At 41.7% G+C, this 18,544-nt stretch overlaps 1 protein-coding gene across 2 annotated transcripts in view; it reads left to right on the top strand.

The window, feature by feature from the left end:
- egf (epidermal growth factor) overlaps positions 1-18,544 on the top strand; it is a 103,518-nt gene that overhangs the window by 58,024 nt on the left and 26,950 nt on the right. For both annotated transcript variants that reach the window (XR_005634429.1, XM_039759802.1), the window contains exons 12-16: positions 4,449-4,553; positions 9,580-9,803; positions 9,913-10,080; positions 12,222-12,362; positions 15,853-15,999. Coding sequence is in view for 1 of the 2 variants with exons in the window: in XM_039759802.1 (XP_039615736.1) it covers positions 4,449-4,553; positions 9,580-9,803; positions 9,913-10,080; positions 12,222-12,362; positions 15,853-15,999 (785 nt within the window). In the remaining variant the exon portion in view is untranslated. The remainder of the gene's footprint in view (positions 1-4,448; positions 4,554-9,579; positions 9,804-9,912; positions 10,081-12,221; positions 12,363-15,852; positions 16,000-18,544) is intronic.

Genomic DNA, 18,544 nt, shown 5'->3' with positions numbered 1-18,544 from the left:
TCTGTAATAATCAGGATAGAATTGAGGGTGTAGAGGTGATTGAACCACTAGGGTCAAGTGACCATAATGTAATACAATTCTCAGTATTTTGTAAGAGTACAGATGCAAAGACTAAAATTGTTAAGTTGAACTTTAGTAGGGCTAATTTTGAGCAGATGCGACAAAGTCTAAGTAGGATAGACTGGGATAAGAGACAGTCGAGGAGCAGTGGAACAGGTTTAAAAATGTTTTACATGTAATGCAGGACAGATACATACCTAAATTTGGAAGTAATAGGAAACTAAAAAAAACTCCACGATGGATTAATAAAGATTTAAAAAAGAAGTTGCAAAGGAAAAACTGCTGTATAAGGCATATAAGACTAATGACTGCAAAGAGAACCGAGAGTATGAGAACATGAGGGCAACCATTAAGAAGGATATCAGAGAGGCTAAAAGACAGTTGGAGAGGAATATAGCAGATAAGGCAAAGAAGACCCCAAGAGATTCTTTCAGTATTTTAGTAGTAAAAGAACAGTTAAGGAGGAGGTCAAGTTCATCAGGAATAGTAAAGGGAATTAAAAGATACAGACAATGAAATAGCAGATGCCCTAAACTTACATTTTTCTGAGGTGTTTACAAGTGAGCAAGTGGATAACCTCCAGAGGTAAACAACTACTAAGGAGGTACTGAGGGATTTGGAAATTGTAGAGGGAGAAGTGCTGCTCAGATTAAATAAGATGAAATCAAACAAATCACCAGGCCCAGATAATATTTATCCTCGTGTTCTTAAGGAGGCTAGTGAGTACATATATAAACCCTTGACACATATTTTTAGGAAGTCACTGTGCACTGGAGAGATTCCAAAGGACTGGAAAATGGCAAATATCATCCCATTATATAAAAAGGGTGACAGGGCAGATCCAAGCAACTATAGGCCAGTAAGCTTAACAAGCATCACAGGAAAATTAATGGAAGGAATTATTAAGGATAAGATTGAGCAACACATGACAAGGACAGGAGTTATTCTGAACAGTCAGCATGGGTTCAGAAGGGGGAGGTCGTGTTTTACTAACATGTTGGAATTCTATGAGGAGGCAACAAAAGGATACGATCAAAGTGGAGCTTATGATATTATTTATCTGGACTTTCAGAAAGCATTTGATAAGGTGCCACATGAGAGGTTGGGCATCAAGTTAAAAGAAGTGGGAGTTCAGGGTGATGTTTTTAGATGGGTGCAGAATTGGCTCAGACACAGGAAGCAGAGGGTGATGGTGCGAGGAACCTCATCAGAACTGGCCGATGTTAAGAGTGGTGTTCCACAGGGGTCAGTGCTAGGGCCGCTGCTATTTTTAATATATATAAATGATTTAGATAGGAATATAAGTAACAAGCTGGTTAAGTTTGCAGATGATACCAAGATAGGTGGATTAGCAGATAATTTGGAATCCGTTATATCATTACAGAAGGACTTGGATAGCATACAGGCTTGGGCAGATTTGTGGCAGATGAAATTTAATGTCAGTAAATGTAAAGTATTACACATAGGAAGTAAAAATATTAGGTTTGAATACACAATGGGCGGTCGAAAATCGAGAGTACACCTTATGAGAAGGATTTAGGAGTCATAGTGGACTCCAAGCTATCAACTTCCAAACAGTGTTCAGAAGCCATTAAGAAGGCTAACAGAATGTTAGGTTATATAGCCGATCTGTGGAGTACAAGTCCAAGGAGGTTATGCTCAACCTTTATAATGCACTGGTGAGGCCTCATCTTGAGTACTGTGTGCAGTTTTGGTCTCCGGGCTACAAAAAGGACATAGCAGCACTAGAAAAGGTCCAGAGAAGAGCGACTAGGCTGATTCCAGGTCTACAGGGGTTGAATTATGAGGAAAGATTAAAAGAGCTGAGCCTTTACAGTTTAAGCAAAAGAAGATTAAGAGGTGACATGATTGAAGTGTTTAAAATTATGAAGGAATTAGTACAGTGGATCGAGACTTGTATTTTAAAATGAGCTCATCAAGAACACGGGGACACAGTTGGAAACTTGTTAAGGGTAAATTTCGCACAAACATTAGGAAGTTTTTCTTTACACAAAGAACGATAGACACTTGGACTAAGCTACCAAGTAGTGTGGTAGACAGTAAGACGTTAGGGACTTTCAAAACTTGATGTTTTCTTGGAGGAAACAAGTGGACAGGACTGGCGAGCTTTATTGGGCTGAATGGCCTGTTCTCGTCTAGATTGTTCTAATTCTAATATATATATATATATATATATATATATATATATATATATATATATATATATATATATATATATATATATATATATATATATATATGTGTGTGTGTGTATATATATATATATATATATATATATGTATATATGTATGTATGTATGTATGTATGTATGTATGTATGTATGTATGTATGTATGTATGTATGTGTGTGTGTGTGTGTGTGTGTGTGTGTGTGTGTGTATATATGTACTCAAGTAAAAGTAAAAAGTATGGTGCAGTAAAACTACTCTTAGAAGTACATTTTTTTTTTTTTAAAGTTACTCAAGTAAATGTAACTCGTTACTACCCACCTCTGCTTCCAATCCTAACAGCCGTGACCCAAGTGGGCTCCTAGAGGGCAGTATTTCTAGAGAGTCTCAAGACTTAACAGGGCAGTGTGTATGCCTCTGTGCCACTCTGTTCCTGACCCAAATGGGCTGTAAATTGCCGTTTCTGTTCAAATTGTTATTGATTAAAATGGAATACTCTGACCAACTTTAAGGGGGCCCATTTGGCTTCAGCAAAGCTGTAGTGAAACCTTAATTGTGCCAGAGCCAATGTAATACAACCACAATCCAGCTGAATCGAGGTCTTGGTGCCTCTGCTGTTAGTCTGTGGTGGCGTCCACTTTAATGTGAAAGGCACAAAGCAGATTACGTGTCTAGAAGTCAGATAATATTGTAGATCAGGGCGAGATGGGATCACAGAATAAAATCCAGCTCAGGTCAGCAGTGGCCTGCAAATAACTGAAGTCTCGGGTGAAAACTCACACGGACATCTGGGAAAAGGCAAATGAACAGGCTTGCTTGTGGATCCTGAACCCTGGTACTGGCGCAGAGCAGCGTTACCCACTGCTGTTTAGGAAATGCTGCTTTTTGAAAGCCAAACATCTTTCAATATGTGTCCTTTCAGCATTCTCAACATTGCCAAAGAGCATCTTCACCTAACATAACAAGAATCTCTGACCCACTCCAGGTTTAATTCACAGTATGTGCTGCCCTCTAGTGGCAAATGCCTGTTCCAGGTTTAATTGGTGGTTTGCTGACCTTCTTATCAAATAAAACACTTTTGCTTTAAACATAGATTTTAAATATTAGCAACTATTCAAACAAATTATGATTAAAATAAAATATGAATATTGTAGTGTGAAAACAGCAAATAAAAGTAACTAAAAATGTTTTTGTGAAAAAAAATGTACATGATGGGGAAAATTATTTTTGAATTCAGCACCCATAAATATATAAATATCTCATGAAATTATCAAAACAGTTTTTTTCAGTGCACACCTGAGTAATCAACAAGAAAATGTGATAGATGATATTTATAGAACAATATAAAAAGAGCCACACCCAGCAACTAGAGGGGCAGCGACTCCATGAAGTTCTTCCTGGACTTGCAATGCTGTCTGGGAAATGTTGTTTCTGCACTGTCTATATTAGGCCCAAGTTGGGGCATAACCCAAAGTACTCTAGAAAGTTTATTCTGTTCATCTGGACATAGTTTAATTTTTTCCTGATATGTTTCATCATTCATCCAAGTGATGTCCAGATGAACAGAATAAACTTTCCAGAATTTCCTTACCTGGATTGTTAAGCATGCATCGAGACATAACACAAAGTACTATACACTCGCATTGATTACTACTGGAAGTACTTCTTGTGGCCTATAGGGGCAGTATGGAGCTGGAAATGGAATCATGTTCACCAAACTGCATGAGATTAGGATTAAAGTAGGATATTCAAATACAGGATGCTATAAATTCCTTACTAAGTGGCAACGCTACAGGCCCAGATGGTTGTCCATTGGAGTCTTACAAAATGATGTCTGCTAAACCTGCCATGCTTGTGAAGCAAAAGACAACAGTATTTAACCCCCGACTCTGTGCCAGGCCTCAGTGACAGACAAAGAAAAATAAAGACAAATCAGTTGAGAGTATGCAAACGCAAATGAAGGGAACAACGTTAAGAGCCAAATCCCAAAAGGGTTAGAGGACAGCGACAGAAGTCACCACATGGCCTTGATTCAGTTCAAAAAGTCTGTTCAGGAAAACCTGGAAGGTACTAAAGAATGAGGGAGCAGCCGATGAAATAAATAGATGTGAGCAAATCCTGTGTGACGTTGTCTTGTTCACACGCTGTGAATGCCACTGACTTGTCTCACTTCGGTTTTTACCGTTTTCTCTTCTTTAAGGCGGTCTGAGATTAAAAAAAGTGACCTTAACAGGATGCAAGGAGAGGTGATCATCCAGGACAACATGACCAAGCCCCGTGGAATTATCGTCCACCCTCTGGCAAAGTAAGTCTTGGATTCTTTGCTGAACGCATTTTGTGTCCACACACTGGAGTTGAATGGGAGTGAGAATGAGGGTGCGACTGTTGCCTTGACAATGGCACAAGGCTGATCCAGTCTTTGGGTTGGCATGGTGACTTGACTGGTAATGCCGCCATGTCACAGCTTTGTCTGTGGAGCTCAGGTCTAAAGCCACACTGCTCTGTGACTGGCATGTCCTGATTTTACCCTCTAAGTTTGTCTGGCCGCAAATGTGTCAGATGGTTGACAAAAACATGCATTTTTCATGATGGCGCACGGCATGCCAGAATGAGTGCCAGAGCCTTGTGATTCATTTGTGGGAACATTCATTGTAATAAATGTTTCAATGTCAGTCTTTATCATGGAAAATGATTGGCTAAATAAGATATCAGAAATCTAAATAGTTATTAGTAAATTGTTACAGAAATGGTGGAATAGTTGGCTAAGCTGACTAAGCTGACATTTTACAAATCTTCAGAACTTGGGGACATTTCTTCTTGAGTGCTTGAGGAGGTCAGGAAGTGCAGAAGGAGACCCTTGAGGTGTATGTTCTAAAAATCTCTGCACACTGAGAAATTCCTGTGGACTGGACTGGAAATTTAGTAGATTTGAAGCCGCTGGACTGATTCAAGTAACAATAAACCAGTAAGCGTAACGCATATCACAGGAACAATTGTGGGAGCATTTAAGTTCTCTTGATTTTTACTGTATAATTTCTGGTATTTTATAATGTCGGTCATATAAGTCAAATGCAGAAACCTCACACTATTGGTCCAAGAGATTACGATATGCTAACGCCCACCTGAGAGCGTACCAGAGCACACAGCCTTTTTTTTTTTTTCTATGTATTGTGCCTACGTGACCACACGGTAATACCCGCACTATTCTGAAGCGACGTTTGCACTGTTTTGTTTTTTGTATCTCACACCCTCATACACCTTTATCGTAAGAGCATCCCTTATCAACGATGGAGTGCTCGATCAGAAGAGAATATGAAGCTGGTTTTAAATTAAATATTGTTGAAGTGGCGAAAGAAATTGGTACAAAATTCGTTGTGTCTGTGAAACTGGTGCGAGATTGGAGGAAGCAAGAAAATGGAAAAAAAAAAAAATTGTCGTATTTTTTTAACGGGCGTATAAGTCGGGGTCCGATTTTATGATCGATTTTTCGGGTTTCAAGACCCCAACTTATACACAAGTATGTACAGTATTAAGGAAAACACTGAGCATCCCTGGGCAAGGAATGTTAGTGATCAGGCCGCATGGGTTTTACAAATACGGTGGAATCCTATGGGGAAGCCCCAAAAGCTGAAAACCAGAGGTGTCCTTGATCTGATTAGCAGAAAGCTTTCAATAAGAACGGCCTGAGATCGGAATGAAAGAAGTGGGCATTCATGGCACAGTGTAGAGGGACCAACTACGCTACCCACAAGCGCATCGGAGACGACTTTGGAAAAGCCTGTTGCGATGGGTCAAGGACACAAGTGGAGGGATTTAGTTGAGAGATTCTACTGTGGGGTTCAAGTAGATCGATTTGAGTGAAGGAATTGAATCCAATAAAGAGCAGGCCTGGCTTCAACAGGAACAACTTTGGAGGTATGCATTATATTGTTTAGTTTGTGCTTAAAAGAAAATGCTACAAAAGCCTCACAATGTCCATTAGAAATTTTCAGGAGGCGTTCTGTTGAAATGTGCTGGCCTTAGAAAATGATCGATAGTAGCAAATAAAACTTGTGGATATCCAGCATTATCATTTATAATTTTAGAGAAATAGGACTGCCTCTCAAGATGGACTGCATTGCTGTATTTAGCTATTGGTGCTTTCAATATTTCATCATGAACTGTTAGTTTAGTTTTTCTCCCGAGCCACTCAGCTCTCTTTAGATCAGACACCCTTTGAGTCTTACGAGGTATTTTGGTGCTGCAGGATTTCTTAACTATTTTTTAGGGGTCACTGTGTCAACGTGGCCTTCACCTTAGCATTCAAGCTTTCCATCTTACTGGCGACATCACCGACTATATCGGGGCGAGCGCTTCATTCAGACTGATTGTTTAGGACGTATGTAGGCACTTGAATTGCGGGTCACGACCCCTTTTAGGTTGCATGTTGTCTGAATTTGGCTTGTGTAGAGTCTCAAATCTCAATAGTACTTGATAATAGAGGGCCGTGTACGGTCTGCGGTGGGACACGGTGGGCAGCTTTGGCAAACGCCATTGTCCTGCTACAACCTTCAGTTCTGCAAGGTAGAAGGAGGTGACAGTTGGCAGGGATTCACCAAGGGGGACCCCATCGGGGATTCTCCAAGGGAGTATCAGGGTGACAATCCACGGTGATTCTGAGTCTTGAAGACACAAAAAAGTTTAACAACCACTGGTACAGAACATCAGCAAACCTTCAGGCTACAGATGAATCAAAACACTTTATTTAACAGTGCACTTCTGTTTAGTTGTAGTTACCAGCATCTCTACATCAAATAAAATGTAGAAATGGTCAGACATGCAGACACCATTGACTTGCCTCACGTTAACGTTTAATCTTTTTAAAATGACTAAATGCGTTGTGTGTAGGCTGGACGAGATCAAAAGAGTCTTGTAAGTAAATAAATCCTTTTGCTTTAGAGTCATACTGGTTATCCTTCTGAAAACTGAAGGAGGGTACAAAACACTGGAAGGCTACGGCTAAACATTGCTAGCGCATTGGCATGGGCACGACGAAGGCTTTAGTTGATCATTACTACTACAACAGATCAGCTGTAATTATCAGATTCAAGAACATCTCCGCTATTTTAAATGTGAAAAACTTGGCCATTAATTTGTCAAAGTGTACGTCGCCAATAAATTGGAGTATTTACCAAGAAAAAGGCAGAGGTGACACCTTCATTGAACAGTAAAGGCGGCTGAACCTCAAACACGATGCCCAAATCCAAGTGATGCCCTGGAATTTCACCCGCTAATGCCACCCAGTGGCCCAACACACAAGTGCACTTTTGGGTTCATTTTCCATTTAGACTTGAGTTACAAGTGTGTAAAAGAACAATATAATGAACAAAGAGCCTGTGAAGCACATCATTATGACTGAGAAGCAGATCAATAAAATGTGTGTACATCTTTAATATTTGAGTTTATTGTTCTGCGGGTATGACTTATGAGTGTATGAAACACATGATTAAAATGTGTGACTATGAACTACATCATTAAGATTTGGAATGCGTGTGCAGTACATTGTTGAGACAGAGCTATGAGTGCATGAAATACATCACCGAGAGGTAGGGTGTGAGTGTGTAAAGCACGTTCTAAAGACGTGCGAGTATATGAAGCACATCATTAAGACATTAGACAGAGTGAAGTACATCATCAAGATGTGTGATTAAGAGCGGAGTGTACGTGTGTGAAGTACATAATTAAACATTAGGGACTGAGCATATGAAGGACATCATGAAGAGAGGTGAGCATGTGAGGTACGTATTTTAAGATTGCAGCTTTAAGTGTGTTAAGCTCAAAATTAAGAGTTGTGGGCCTGTGACGTATACCACTTCTTCACCTCGGGGATATGAGAAAATGAAGCACATTGTGTGGGATTATGGGTGTGTGAATCTGAACATTTACAGTTGAGTTGCAAATATGTAAAACTTATTTGAAGTGGGATGTGAGAATGTGAAGAACGTCATAATGAACTGCCAGCATGTGAAACACGTCAATACAGTTTTAGGACTTGAGCTGTGTGAGAAGCACATTATTAGGAGTGGACTATGAGAATGTGAAGCACATCACTAAGAGTTGAGTTGGAAGTGAGCAGAGCATATGAATGAATGAAAAGTCAGATTATGAGTGTATGAAGCTCATTATTCACATTTGTGACTCTGAAGGCCATCATTAAGATTTTGGATGCATGTGAAGAACACTATTAACCCTTAAACCGCCGGAAACGGCTCTAGTCGGCTTCCAATGCAATTTGCCAGCTCACCGGAGGCGAGTATACTCCACAACGTATATTCATTAAATGCTGCAATTGACTATAGTCAGCTGATCAGTCCGTGCCGTACATTCGTTGAGCAGTCGGCTCATGACCACTGGCGCCCCCTGCAGCACTGCAGCATCACTGTCCCTGGGATTGAGCCACTGCACTATACCAGCGTTGGCCTCTGTGTGTTTGTGTGCGGCCAGTTCAAGCGCAGTTGGATCTGTCATTTACTGAATTTCATCAATGGCGTCAGTTGCACCTTCTACGTATTCCAGTAGTTTTATAGTTTTTACACTACATTGGCAGTGTATAAAATGATCCGTGTTGCAATAATTGTGATGCTGTTTGCATGAAAAAAAAATGTGCTCCATTATAATCTCACTTTTTCTTTGTGAATTGTGATATTTACTTAAAAAGTGCAGCAAAAAAGAATTTGGCGTCCGGGCAGTGAATTAACCCCCCAAGTATGTGGCCATTTAGGGGTTAATAATGGGCAGTGAGTGCATAAAGTACATCACTGGGAAATGAGGTGTGTGTATCTAAAGTCCATTGTTCAGTGCAAGTGAAGCCTCGTCAGTAAGAACTGTGACGGTGTGAAATACATTATAAGCTTTATTATGCACATTATTAAAAGTTGAGTTGGACATGTGCAAAGTATGGAGTGAAAACTGGGATACGAGTGTATAAAGCACAAGAGCTGTGAGCATATGAAGCACACGACTAAATACTTGGGGTGTGTGAGGCAGATCACATAGAGTTGATCTGTGAGTGTGTGAAACGCATTAAATCGGCCTCGTCAGTATCATTATTATTATTAAGAGCTGTTCATGTGTCATTAAGAGGTGGTTTTGAGTGTGTGAGGCGCATCACTAAGAGCCCAGTTGCAAGTGTGTGAAGCACATTAATTAAACTTGCACTTGTGTGAATAACGAAGCACATCGTTAAGAGCGGAGTCACAAGTGTGTTAAGTGTGCTGTTAAGCATGTGGAGAGCATGAAGAGCACCTTAATCCTCAGCTTCACCGTCTCACCTGATGTTCCTTACCTTGAAGGAGGCTGTTCTGGACTGATGAAGGTGACAAGCCTCTGATTGAAAGCGCCTTCTTGGATGGCAGCGGGCGCCGCATTGTCGTCAGCACCCAGCTCATTGCCCCGACTGGACTAGCAGTAGACTACCTGGTAGACAAGCTGTACTGGTGCGATGCCAAACGATCGGTCATTGAAGTGGCTGAACTGGACGGCACCCACCGGCGCATCCTGACACAGAACAATGTAGGTGAGGCTTCTATTATTGCTGAATTTACTTATAAAAAGCATGCAAGCATAGCCTGGGTCGTTGAGCAGTGTTTTGAAGAATTTTCTCCATTTGAAACCCCTTGTGTCAGGCCGCCCCTTCAGCGTTGCTGTATTTGAAGATTACCTTTGGTTCACTGACTGGAAGAATCCATCTGTTGTGAGAGTGGACAAGAGGAGTGGACAGAATGGAGTGCGTCTGCGAGGCAACATGTCGCGCCCTTCTTCTCTTGTTATTGTGCACCCTTTAGCCAAACCTGGTAAGAAATCTGCTAAAACATTCATTATATTATCGGGGGTAAATTTAAAAATCTGTGTGCATGGAATGTAAGGCAAGAAAAAAAGGCAAAGGCTGGCACCTCACTGGCATGAGATAGCAGCAGGCACAGTACCTACAAAGAGGGAGAGCAGGTGATGGCAGACCTTACATGGGGACAGGCAAGTCGAGGTCACCTGTGACGTGTTACAAGGGAAGCCCAGTCACTAGATGTGATGCCACTTAGGGCGTAGATGTATGCTGAAGTAAAAACTGGAGTTAGAGAGGTTCATCTGGAAATGTTCAGCATCACCTCTTTGCTCATTGCTCTTCCTTGTCACATATATAGCACCTTTTAATTGTCAGCCATGCCTTTACTTAAATGGTCAGTTTAAATTAAACATAGCCTGGGGAGTCTCCGGCTTCAAGTATTCTGGTCTCCTCACATGTACCAGGGATGTACGCTTTAGGCAAACTGGCAGCTTCAAACTTACCACATAGGAGTGATGGGTGGAGTATGAGTGTGCCATCTAATGGAGAGGTGCCCCGGCTGTGCTTGAATCCGTGTTGCTGGGGCCGTTTTTGGTTCACCTGTGACCCTGAATTGGATTACAGGGGTTCATCATTGAACAAATGACTGAAGGATTTCTGTGTACACCCCATGTGAATTTTCTGAAGCTGTCTGTCAGCAGGGGGCAGCATAATACAAATATAGTTGAGATGGGACCCGTGTGAAGGCAGCGAAATAAGATGATGAAAATGTTGTTAAAGGAATAAATGCTGGTGCCCCATGCAGGTTGAAGTCTACCAGCTGGGTTTGGGGTCTGGCTGCCTGGAGTGAGACTTATTTAGAGCGGCAGATTCAGTGAGGTCCAGGTCTGGCCTTTTTTGGTTTTAAAGGCTTAAAAGTGTATTTCACCTTAATCTCGTGTTTGAGGTGAAATGACGTATGGAAGGCCAATTCTGTGTTATGGCAACCAATGTGAAAAATAAGAATCTCACGTAACATGTGTTGCATAATTCACATATCTGTTATTCATTTGCGAATGGTCAGATTCTGTAAAATGTGTGCATTTTTTTTGCTAAAATATTATCAACAATGCCTTCCTGAAAATGCTGCATTGAACGTCAACAGTAAAAACGTCATTTCACGACAATACTGTGTGTCGGATTTGAAGATCCTCCTTTCTCCCTCAATCATTGGTCAAAAATCCCATCTTCAAACTTATTTTTGGCCCCTACTACAAACTACATGGGGTAAATAACAGAGAAAGAAATATAATTTTTGGGTGAAATACTCCTTGAAGTATTTTAAACCAAACCAGTCAGACGAGGACCTCGACGAATCTGCTTCTAAAAATAAGCCTCACCCCAGGCAGCCAAACACCAAACTCAGCAGGTGGGCTTCAACCTGCATAGAGCCAAAATGGGGTACTGACGTTAACAGTGCAAAAAATGTCTCAAATATACAAACATGCATTTTAAAGGAGAGAAGACCATAAAACCTCTGGATTAATAACACAGAAGCAAATGAAGAATCTTTTTAATTTATTCCCTGAAATCAAAAATGGGGGGGAAAGAAGTTCTCTTCAATCCAAGGTTCCTCTCCTGGCTCATGTTCAATGTGCTTGTTTTTGCCGACTTTGCTGTCTTTTCATGATTGGTCATTATCTTCTATTTTTTTTATAATCATTTGTATTTTTACAGTTTGTATGATGTGAAAATAAAAAAAAATTACAATTGACCAGCAGCAAATTAGCAAATAGCCATTGAGGGCTCTGAGATCTTCCAAAGGACAGCATCAGATAGTGGGCTCAAGTCTTTAGGATAATGACCACCAGGTGGGGCTATACTGGAAAATGCCCCTCTCCACATAGACTCAGAGGGTCATGACTGCAGGGACAGCCCGTGATGGAGGATGGAGCAATGTAAGTGAAGTAGCTGACCCCATGGTATCGCCATAGAGCAGAGTCTTTAAATATTCCTGTCTTGTATTTGTCACACTGCAAAAAACATGGAGGTCAAGTACCTGTAGTGAGGAACAAAAACTTGTGCCAGCATCTTACAGGGTCAAAATATTGGCTGGTAGATATTCAAGTGTGTTGTCAGAGCTGGACATGAAACTAATGTGTGATTTGCTTGTAGGTGCTGACCCCTGCTTGTCCAATAATGGCGGATGCAGCCACAAGTGTGACAACCGGTTTGGCGTGGCTCACTGTTCGTGTCACCCACAGTTTCTAAAGGGTGCCGATGGCCGGTCTTGTTATTGGTCTGAGTCAGTTCCATGTAAGTACAAGCCTGAGGTGATGAACTTTCAGGATTTTAGTAATAAAAGAACAACAATTAGGAACAGTAAGGATGAACTAGAAAATACAGACAGTGAGCTAGTGAAAGCACTAAACACATGTGCAGTATTTGTAATGGGGACTGGTAAGGAGGTACTAAGCGTGGCTTAGATTAAAATGGCTGAAATTTTCAGGACCAAACGATATTTAATCTGTCATGCTTAGGGAGGTCACTTGAATTGGTTTATTCTTGCATAGCACCCTTCACTGAGTGCAGGCACAGAGCACAGTGACAAGTCCACAAGTACTACTAAGAACATAAAAGCATGGACTCGTTTAAACAGGCAGAAAAAAACAAATGGGTTTGAAACATAAATGGAGCCCAGCACTCTCTGTCCATTAGTGAATTGTTGAGCTAAGGCCAGTTGACAACAGAGAGAGGGAAACATGTAGACCTGACAAAGTCGGACACACTCGCAGTGATGGAGACCTAGGCCAACTGGCCACACGCCCCCTACTGGTCATTGTACACTACTGCCTGTGCTGGGCAGGCTAATCTGATGACAGAACCTTTCTATCTATTGAGTCCAAGGTTTCCAGTACCTCAGGTGTCTTTTCATAGTCAAGAAAACCGCTTGGCACCAATTAGGACACAGAGAAGGTGAAACAGAACAGAGGAGGGTTAGTGATTTGAATTGTGTATATTTTTGTACAAAAGGATAACGAACAGAGACGGAATATGGACAGCTAATCATCCGCTTTAGTCAGGGGTGCCAAAGTAAAGTCCTGAGACCAACAGGCAGACCATTCAAAATCTTTGGGGTCCTGTAGCTAAAAGCCCGACTTCCTGCTGCTGTTTTATTTCTCTTTAGTAGGCCAACATCTTAATGTGCACTCTGGTTTGCAAGTAATTTTAAGTTAAAACTAGCAAAATACCTGTGCTTCACAGCGGAGAAGTAGTGTGTTAAAGAAGTTATGAAAAAGAAAAGGGAACATTTTAAAAATAACGTAACCTGATTGTCAATGTCATTGTTTTGTGACTGTTATGAGTGTTGCTGTCATCAGGGATTTGATTCTCATTATTTCTTTCAATCAGGTTCGTATTTGGAGGACGTGTTGTGTTCAAGTTACATTCTGTGTTTGTCAACCGTTGTAAAGATAACAGGTTTCATTCATCGAAGTGTTCACTACACAAATCGCTAGTCGTGAATCTAAGATGTTTAACAGGCATTCCCGGTATTGAGTTGTGGATTTGCCTTTCGAGTATTTAGCGACAGTGTGTCTATGAACTTGTGGATTTTTCTGCGAGTATTTGGCGGCAGCGTCACGAAGTTGTTTCCGTCTCGCTGCATCAGAAAATGTACCACGACGTCTGACATGCCTCCTTTTTAGTGTTTTCTCACAGCTTGCATTGCTGTTGTCATAATCGGTTTGAGTTTCATGGTTTGTTTCAATTACGTTAGTATTTGCAGGACGTGTTGAAGTGACATTCGGCATCTGTCAAGCGTTGTAAGCATACAACCGGCTTCATCGATAACTTCGCATCCAGCTTTTGAGAGTTTAAACATTCATAAACATCAAAGTTGCTGCTGACGGACGGCCTTATATGGGCAACCACTCAATTACGTGGGAAGCGTGGGGATGGGGGACGCAACTCCATCTCACACGGCGACCGAGCTGCATGCTATGGCTGTATATATGTACATAAGTAGGATTCAGTTATGACCGTTACGTGTAGAATTTTGAAATGAAACCTGCACAACTTTTGTAAGTAAGCTGTAAGGAATGAGCTGCCAAATTTCAGCTCTCTACCTACACGGGAAGTTGGAGAATTAGTGATGAGTCAGTGAGTCAGTCAGTCAGTCAGTGAGGGCTTTGCCTTTCATTAGTATAGATAAGTAAACTGGGCCGCCACTATTTAAGACTTTAGGACTGATTTCGAGTTCCTCCTTCTTATAACTTAACTGGAAGCCACTGTAATGAGTTGGGGACTAGGGTTGCGTGGTTAGAGTTTCTATTTCTTGTTTTAATAATTGAAGCAGCTTTTTAAATTTGTAAAAGCTGCATAGAGAATGATTTGACAGCCTGTGAATAACACAATACAGAAGTACTAGAAATAAATGCATTATTTAACTTCTCAGTCTCCTCCATATTTTAGGTTACTGAATAGGAACAGAAATCCTTAAAGTGTTTTTTTCAATCAGTACTGTACCCTCTGGAAATTCCAAGAGAATTGAACTTAGCAGATGTAAAAAAAGGTGATAGGACTGGCCTGTGAGGTTAACATGCATTATGGGTAAATAAATGGAAGAATATAGTAAGGAGAAAATGGAGCATGACATGTGAAGAAAAGAACAGGAGTGACGGCGAATGGATAGCTAGCTTAGGTTTAGACAGGGAGGTCACGTTTCACTAATATGCTGGAATGACAAACAAAGTAACAAAAGCAGATGGCCAGATAGGTGCCAGTGATGGCATTTGATAAGAAAGGCTTGTGCTGAAACTAAGAGAAGTGGGTACATAGGGCACTGTTCGTTGATGGGTGCAAAGCAGGCCTCACCTCTGCAGGACAGAGGGGGGTCTCTCCCAGCAGCTTCCTCCAGAGGATCACAACTGAACTGGATGTTTGGACTGCAGGTCTCAATGCAGGCCTGTGGATGTCCAAATGGTAGCTCAACCAGAGGGGTGCCACCACCCAATTTTCTGGTGGAACACACAGCCCTGGCAGGAGTCTCCCACTATCTGTTCATTATAATGGTCTCCCAGCCAAGATGTAAACCCATCAATGCCCTTCTTTACAGTGTTAAATAGCAACGTCAATGTGAAACGCGCAATCTTCTTCAGGGTTTCTGCTCTTCTTATTGTGTTGCTTTCCTAGGACCCGACCCAATGACCAGATCATGTCACACGTGGCCATGTCAAAGGGTCAAGCACAGTTCTGTGTAACTAAGAGTTTACTTTGGATGAGATATAGCGCCTTGTATTAAGGCCAACATTACCAAGTAGTCAGTTTATTTCAATTGACTTCCACACTCCCTGAGTTGTCTTTCCCTGCCTGAGGGTCCTTTGCCACCTGCACATGGGCATTCATGTCTTCCACTGCTGCAGCCAAGGGCCTGACTAGCCTTCGTGTTCCTCTCTGTCAAATATGGAGACCCTTCTGCTAACACTGCATGGAGAGGCTCTGCATTGAAGCCGATAACTGTCATTAGCATTAATGTCCCCCAGTGGCTCTGAGGTTTACCACCATAACAAGCACTGACCACCATCTCGCCCCATTGCTCCTTGCAGCTGTCTGTTCAGTCCATTTGGACTCCATGCCTTTGGGCTCTTCTCATTCTTTCTTGTATATAGAGGTTGGACAAGTAAATAAGAACACAGTTCAAGGAAACGCAGGATTTGTCAGGCTTGTCTCCCAGGTCTGCTCTGCTTCTTTTGTCACAAAATGTCACTCTCTTAATGTGACTTTGATTTTTGTTTTTCATGCCCAGTGTCCGATGAGCCCGACTCAGGCAGGCTGAATTTGTCGAATACACCACTGAACAGTGAAGGCAGTCCAGCATTTCCTGTCACACGTCCCACTGCTGGAGGAGACGCTTCACTGAGGATCCTTCTGGAAGCGGAAATTATGATTTCAGGTATGCTTAGTTAGTGGCAGCATAAGCATAGCGAAAAAAAACCCCTGTGGTAACACTTCAGCATAGGTATCACTTACTACAGTGTGCAACATAATACTGCCAAAGCCGCTTAATCCAGGTGAGTGCTACGGGGACGTGGAGCCCATCCCCGCAGCACCGAGTGGGAGACCAGCCCTATGCAGAACATCCAATCAATCGCAGGACGCACACACACAGAGGGGCCAGTTTGGAATTACCTGTTAATGCTGATTTGTGTTTTCTATGGGGGGAAAAAAATGTTATAAAGCTCAATACCATGCTGTGAAAAAGTATTGGCCCCTTTCCTGATATCCCCTGTTTCTGTGTATTTGTCACAATGAATAGCTTCAGATCTTTATACAAACTTTAACATTTGATAAAGACAACCTGAGCAGACAAATAGCACCATTTCAATGTTACTAATTTAATGTGTAAGTAATAAAGTTATCCAACACATGTAAAAGTTAATTGCAGTCTTAGTTATTCTAATTTATTTAAGTCAGCTGAATAAACCTAGGCAGCTCTGTTAATTTAAATCTCCCCACATACTGACCCTCACCATGACAGTGAAAAAGCCACCACAAGGTTTCTTCAAGACCACTAGGCTTCAAACAAAAGAAATTCAGAAGTGATGAGCAAACAAGCTCAGTCAGGAAAGGAAAGGCTGACAAAGCCATTTCTAAGGCTCTTAGATTCCAACCCACCACCATGAGAGCCAGTATCAATTAATGGTGAATATTTGGAACAGTCAGCCTGCCAAAAAGACCCCAAGGCCAAAGCGAGAACACCTTCAAGAAGACACGGTGGATCAGGAGAACATCCAAAGATCTGCAGGCCTCCCGGCTTCAGCTAAGGTTGGTGCTCATCGGTATTCACAGGAGCGACCCAAGAGTAACATCAGTGTAGCGAAACACCTGGAAGAGCCCCAGACTTTCTGAAATATCGTCGAAAGCCAAACTCTTAAAACGACACAAGGCCTACTGTGTCTGGCATTCAGCAGAAAAACATCAGACCTGCAATGAAACATTGAGGTCCTAATGGGATGGGCATGCTCTGAGGACTTGCCATTACCAAATGAACTTGACCAGAATATTCTTAAGGAGAATGTCTGCTCATCTTTCTGTTATGTGATGCTGTCATTGGGTTTTGCTGCAGGTCTACAGATGAACGACTAAGCGCTTTTGAAGAGGCCTAGTCCAAGTTCTGACCAACCCAATGGAGATGTTGAAGTGAGCAGTTGGCACTCGCTGACCTACCATTGTGTTCAAATTAAAGAAGAGTGAATGAACATTTTTAAAAGTGACTTGAAATCGCATAATAGCAAGCACGGAGTTGCTCCTAAAGGTGTGGTAACCAACTCTGAGGACAATGACTTTTTCCCATGGGTAATAGGAGAGTTTTTATAACTCTCTGTCTTAAATAGTGAAAGTTTTGATTTAAGAAAAAAAAACAGTATAGTGTGTTCTCTCAGGTTTCCTTTCTCTTATATTGCATTTTGTCTGAAGCCCCAGAGCACCCCAGCTGCATGATGGGATCTGTAGTCCCTGCATTGGCAGTGGTGCTTGGTTGCAGATGAGATGAAAATACAGTGAAAAAAAAAATATACTGAACTCTATTTGTATTTGGTCAATGGTGTGAATTTCACCAATCACGATTCTTTTTGCAAAGCAAACTTGAAGTTTTGCTGTGAATTTAATTCTCTGGAATCGTCGACTCATCCCGAATAGGCTAAAAGTAACTCACCTTTGTCTTCAGCTCAGCATCAGCAAAATCGACGAACTGCTATTGACTTTGGCCACACCAAAGAGCCTGTTCACCCGGTTGCTATTCAGAGAGTGGACGTGGAGGTGATTCACTACTACAGACATGTTGGGGGGCCACCACAGGAGCAACTGGACCCGCCTTGTAACACGGTGGAGCCATATAAATATGGGCAGAGCAGGCTCTTTTATTTCTTAGGAGACTGCACTTCTTCAGTGTCGATACTGACGTCTTTACATTTTCAATAAGTCTGTACATGCCAGCCTGTGGTGTGCTGGGCTGGTAACTTCACTTCAAATGAGGCCCACCACATCAACGAGGAAGGCAGACACGGTTATTGGGATCTTCTATTGGTAGTAGGGGAGGAGAGAATGAAGACCAAACTGATGTCCACTATGAACAAAGCTGCACATTCTCTCCATGACGCATCAACATTGAGGACTTTAGCCAACAAACACTTCAGCTGAGGTCTGTCCAGAAACTTCTGGGGCTCCTTCATACCACTGGAAACCTGACTTTCTAGTGCCTCACTGGGACTGCGCTCTTATCGTTAGCCAAGTCACAAGTTTTTCTTCTTTTCTTGTAATTCTATGTTTAAGGAGGGTTGATGTATTTCTTGAACTTATATAAAGTCTAAGTTTCCTCTTGGACAAATAAAATACTGTTGATCAGATATTCCTTCAGACGCGTGTTTATGGTGTGAAAGACGCCCTGGAAAACAGGCAGAGACGGACTCAGAATGTCAAAAAGCACGTCCGCGGTTTTT

This window comes from Polypterus senegalus, chromosome 7, assembly GCF_016835505.1.
Source record: "Polypterus senegalus isolate Bchr_013 chromosome 7, ASM1683550v1, whole genome shotgun sequence".
Lineage (NCBI taxonomy): Eukaryota > Metazoa > Chordata > Cladistia > Polypteriformes > Polypteridae > Polypterus > Polypterus senegalus.
This window is presented reverse-complemented; position numbering and strand designations above follow the sequence as displayed.